We start from the raw sequence: 5343 nt of genomic DNA, 5'->3' as shown, positions 1-5343 counted from the left end.
ATGGCGGGTGTTGTTCCAACCGAAATGTCCGCCAATAGTCCAAGACGCACCGCCCAATTTGCACGCAATGCTCAAGGTGGAGCAAATACGGAGATGAAGACCGGAATCCTCCAACTTGTTTATGCAAATCCATTCACCGGAATGGATCATGAGGATCCTTTCGCACATCTCACCAAATTTTACGAGATTGCGGGTTCAACGGGAGTTGATGCGGCGAATGAAGAATCATTGTTCAAGAGGCTATTTCCACATTCATTAATTGGGAAAGCTAAAGAATGGTATCTTGATCAATTACCAAATGTGATGACGGATTGGAATCTATTGGAAGAAAAATTTTTAGAACGATATTTTCCTCAATCCCGATTCATGGAGGCCAAAACGGCAATCGCGGTTTTCAATCAAGGAAGCAACGAGTCCTTAAATGATGCTTGGGAAAGATTCAAATCCATGCTTAGAAAATGCAAGGGTCATGGTTTTGATGATCTCACACAAATTCACATCTTCCGCAATGGGCTTCAACCGGTGCACAAGACACTTTTGGATGCTACCGCGGGTGGATCTTTAATGTCAAAAAGCGCGGAGGATGCAATAATGATAATTGATCGTATGGCACTCAACGATCTCCAAACTCAACATGATAGGAGTCCATCACAAAGAAAGCCGGGTGTTCTTGAATTAAACACCAGTGATGCCATCCTTGCTCAAAACAAGATTCTCTCTCAACAAGTTGAGTTACTCACTAAGCAAATGTCGAAGCTTCCACAACAAATGAAAGAAATTCATGGAATGCAAATGACGTCTCATGTAGCAAGTTGTGAACTTTGTCAAGGTGACCATCCTACCGGGTTTTGTCCTCCTCCCGAGGGTGAAGAAGTGAATTATGTCAACAATCAAAATCAAGGTTATCAAAGGCAACCTCCACCTCACAACAATCCTTACCAAAGAAACAACCAAGGATTCCAACCTTCAAGATTCAACAATCAACACTATCAACACCAAATTCCTTATCAAAGTTCAAATCCACAAGGCCAAGGTCAACAATCTCAAAGTGGAAGCTCAAAGTTGGAAGACACTCTTACACAATTCATGCAAGCATCCATGGCTAATCAAAGGAGTAATGAAGCGGCCATAAAGAATTTAGAAAATCAAGTGGGCCAACTTGCAAAGCAATTGTCCGAGCAACAACCGAGAGCATATTTTTCCGCCAACACCCAAACCAATCCAAAGGAGCATTGCAAAGCCATTGTTACAAGAAGTGGGAAAGAGGTGAATAGTGGTGTAAATGAAGAGGTTATAGTGGAAGATGAGGAGGAAGTAATAGTTGAAGATGAAGAGGATGAAGTGATACTTGATGATGAGGGAGAAAAAAGTGAGGAGAAAGTGGAGGAAGAATTAGTTGAAAAAGAGCGGAAAGAAAAAGAAGGAAGAGAGAAAAATGACAAAAAAGTGAAGAGGAATAAAAAGAGAAATGAGAATGTGAGCACAATTCCTCTCCAACATCTACCTTACCCGCATGTGCAATCAAGGAAGGAAGACGCAAGGCGCTACGCTCGATTTATGGATATATTTAAACAACTTCACATAAATATTCCATTTTCCGAAGCATTGGAGAAAATGCCCAAGTATGCAAAATTCATGAAGCAAATGCTCACAAAGAAAAAGAAGTACACGGATGAAGAGACAGTTGTGCTTGATGCTCATTGTAGTGCAATTATTCAAAAAACTCCCCCAAGAAAGGAAGCCGATCCGGGACGAGTCATTTTACCGATCACCATTGGAGGTAACTACATTAGTAATGGTTTGGTTGATTTGGGGTCTAGCATCAATTTAATACCTTTATCCGTTGTCAAGAGATTGGGGAACATTGAGATGAAACACACCAGGATAACTTTGCAACTAGCCGATAAGTCTATCATTTCACCATATGGAGTTGTACAAGACATGCTAGTAAAGGTTGACAAATTTTTGTTCCCGGTTGATTTTGTGGTAGTCGACATGGAGGAGGATTGTGATGTTCCATTAATACTTGGAAGACCATTCATGAAGACCACCCGAATGATGATTGATATCGATGATGGGATTATGAAAGTAAGGGTGCAAGATAAAGAGGTAATTTTTACTCTTTTTGAGTCTACGAAGCCTCCTAAGAATGAACATGACAACTTTCGAATCGATGATGAAAAAGGAGAAATCATTGAGGTGGCGAATCAATTTCACAAGGACAAGGAGAAGGCAAATCATGAGGGAAAGACTCATCACAAAAACTTTGAAGTTGGACAAATGGTGCTAGTGTGCAATTCAAGACTCAAGGTGTTTCCTAGTAAATTAAAGTCAAAGTGGTCGGGGCCATTTGTTGTGAAAGAGGTGCGAAATTATGGATCCATTGTGGTGGAGGACCCTAAAACACAAGAAAGCTGGACTGTAAAGGAACAAAGACTCAAAGGCTACCACGATGGATAATCAAGCCGCGATGGTGTGTCATTTCGCTCGTCAAGCCTTGGTGCACCATCGAACCGTCGAGCTCGAACGACGTTAAACAAAGCGCTTGTTGGGAGGCAACCCAACGTCGTAAGTAAATTCTATTATGCTTTTTGATTTTTGTTTTCAGAGTTATTTAGTAACTATTTTTGAAAGGAGGTGGAAGTTAAGTGTAAAAATTGGCATTTTTTCAAAAATTCATGTCTGTTTGCCCCGCAAACATTGTTTGCCCCGCAAACAGAGCAAAAACAGTGACTAAGCCAATTTTACAAAGATAATTTCTCCTGTTTGCCCCGCAAACAGGTGTTTGCCCCGCAAACAGGTCAGCCAATTTTGAAAAAGAAATTTTCATCAGTGATTGCCCCGCAAACATTGTTTGCCCCGCAAACAGAGCACAAACAGTGAGTAAGCCAATTTTACAAAGAAAATTTTTCTTGTTTGCCCCGCGAACAGGTGTTTGCCCCGCAAACACTTCAGTACAAAAAAAATTCCACTTTCAAAAAAAAAAACATTAGCTTTTAATTTAACCTAGTTTTTTATTTTTATCTTTTATTTTTACTTCTCTCCTCTCACTCTACCAATCTCTTCCTCACTACACTCTCATACCCTATCTTCACCCACATTCTTTGGAAGCGGAGTATGATGCATACATTAATTGGCCTGTGGACAGGCCACTTTTCATGGGGGGTGCAGGAGGCAGCGGTACCAGAAATGAGGACGACACAAGGGAGGATGTGATCGGGACAGTTGGTGGTGGTGATGAAGAAGAGGATTTAAGTGGTGTTGTAGCAATTTTTTTTAGTTTATTTTTATTTTATTTTAGTCGTAATTCTGTTTTATTTTATTTAGTTATGGTTGCACCTTTTGATTTTTAACTGTGTACTTTATGGTGGCTCTCGTTTCACCATTTGAACATCTTTAAGAATTGCAATTTTATTATTGTGGTTTAATTGTGTGTTTGGGCGGAAAGTGATTACCCAACTTTTCAAATTATTGTTTTTGTTTGATTGTTCTTGTACAAAGGAAGCTTGAGGAATCAATGGGAACGGACAAGAGTTGATGTTGTGAACACTTTGAGTGGCAATGATGAGAATCGGTATCAAGGAAAATTAAGGTACACTTTATCGCTCTCTAGACTTAACATGATTAGTTGATGGTGTGTGCAAATTGCTTAGCATAAATTCCTTAAGTCACATGTCATTTTTGAATCAAAATGTAGAACTTAGCCAAGTGAGGAAAATTTCCATTGTGCACTAAATGCGGGATACCGGAATTTATTTCAACTCATTTTTATCATGCTAAACCATGCATTATTCTTGTTTGTGAAAAGTGTGAAAGTGATAGAGGCATTGTTTGAATTTGAGAAAAACCACTTGACCAAAAAGTTAAATCAATTAACCTTGTGAGGAGTGATTCTTAGTTAACCCCCTTTGAGCTTATATTAGGATTCATGTGATTATTGAGCATGTGTGTATGTGAATCCTAATCTCTTTAATTCATCGAAACCGTCAACCGCAATGGTTGCAATTTTGTTGAGTGCCTATGTCTATGTAGGGAGCATTGTTGTATCTATTATGGTTTGAATCCTAAAGTTGGGGAGAGTTGATTGAAAAACAAATGAAAAGGTGGTACTTATAAGTTTTGTGGTAATAAGAAGAGAACAACACATTTTGAAAGTATGGGGCAAGATAAAGAAATAAAATCGTTCCCGTTATGTGTTGTTGAAAAATAATGAAAAAGAAAAAAAAAAAGAGAAAAAGAAAGAAAAGGGGATTCAAGCAAGTGTTGTTGTTAAGTGAATTGATAGGAATGCTCCCTTAGGATAGGCATTTTTGTTTAATTTACCTTTAAAAAAACCCTTTCTTTGTAACCCAAGCCACATTACAACCTATGAAAGCCCTCTTGATTCTCACTTTGCACATAAATTTGAACTTGTTTTGGTGAAAGCATGATTTGAGTTGTTATTGATTTAAATGCTCGGATGAGTGAAAGTGAACCCTCTTGTATTCATCATTACTTTGATGTGTGTGTAGGTTTGATTCAATTTTGACATGTCTCTTTTGGAATTTCTTGATAATAATTTGGACTTTGCCATCATTCTTTCTCATGCTTTGTTTTAGCATTGTGGTGAGTGTACTTTGGAAAGACTTATACTTTTGAGCCATATGCGTGTTCGGTTACCTTGTCATCATTCTCTTGTGCGTTGCTCTTGCTACTCTTGTGAAATTTTGTTTAGGGACAAACAAAATGGTAAGTTGGGGAGAGTTGTTAGGGACCAAATAGTACTAATTTTCATATATTGTTTTTGGTCCCTTTAACCACTTTTTACTCAATAATCACACTTTTATTCATACAATTTAATAATTTTGCAATTTTGTTCATTTTAGTTCATTTGAATTGTTATTTCACATGTTTGTTAGTTTTGTAGCGTTTTTAAGGTTTGAAGATCATGGAAGCAAAGAGGTATTACTTGAATACTTGGAATAGCAAAAGAAGTGTTGATGAGGCAAGTTTTCCCCGCAAACATCCTTTGCGCCGCCAACTGCTAGATGCTGAACAAGTCCAGTTTTGAATTTCACTGTTTGCCCCGCAAACATTGTTTGCCCCGCAAACACTGCGTTGCAGAATTTTATCTTTTACTTTGTTGCCACTTGTCATCAGAATTGGGCTTATCTTTTGAATAGGAAAAGTTAGTACGAATTAGGGGTTATTTAGGGAGATAAAAAAGGGGAATTAGAAGATTCTATTCTATTGTACACCACACATTGAGATTAGGGTTTTGGGAGAGAAAAGTTTGCACCTTTGTGAGAGATTGAGGCTCATAGCTTCTTCTTCATTGTTCTTGTTGTCAACCATGGTGATGAG

The 5343-nt window shown here is 38.3% G+C and overlaps 1 protein-coding gene across 1 annotated transcript; it reads left to right on the top strand.

Moving 5' to 3' along the window:
• On the top strand, positions 1–2460 carry LOC131630696 (uncharacterized). Its single transcript, XM_058901447.1, has 3 exons — positions 1–278; positions 1014–1476; positions 1657–2460. The coding sequence occupies exons 1-3, from the start codon at positions 1–3 to the stop codon at positions 2458–2460; spliced, it is 1545 nt and encodes a 514-aa protein (XP_058757430.1).
• The last annotated feature ends 2883 nt before the right edge of the window (positions 2461–5343 follow it).

Source organism: Vicia villosa, unplaced genomic scaffold (genome assembly GCF_029867415.1).
Source record: "Vicia villosa cultivar HV-30 ecotype Madison, WI unplaced genomic scaffold, Vvil1.0 ctg.000716F_1_1, whole genome shotgun sequence".
In the NCBI taxonomy this organism is placed as follows: Eukaryota; Viridiplantae; Streptophyta; class Magnoliopsida; order Fabales; family Fabaceae; genus Vicia; species Vicia villosa.
The sequence above is the reverse complement of the archived record's forward strand: the minus strand, read 5'-3'. Positions and strand labels throughout refer to the sequence as shown.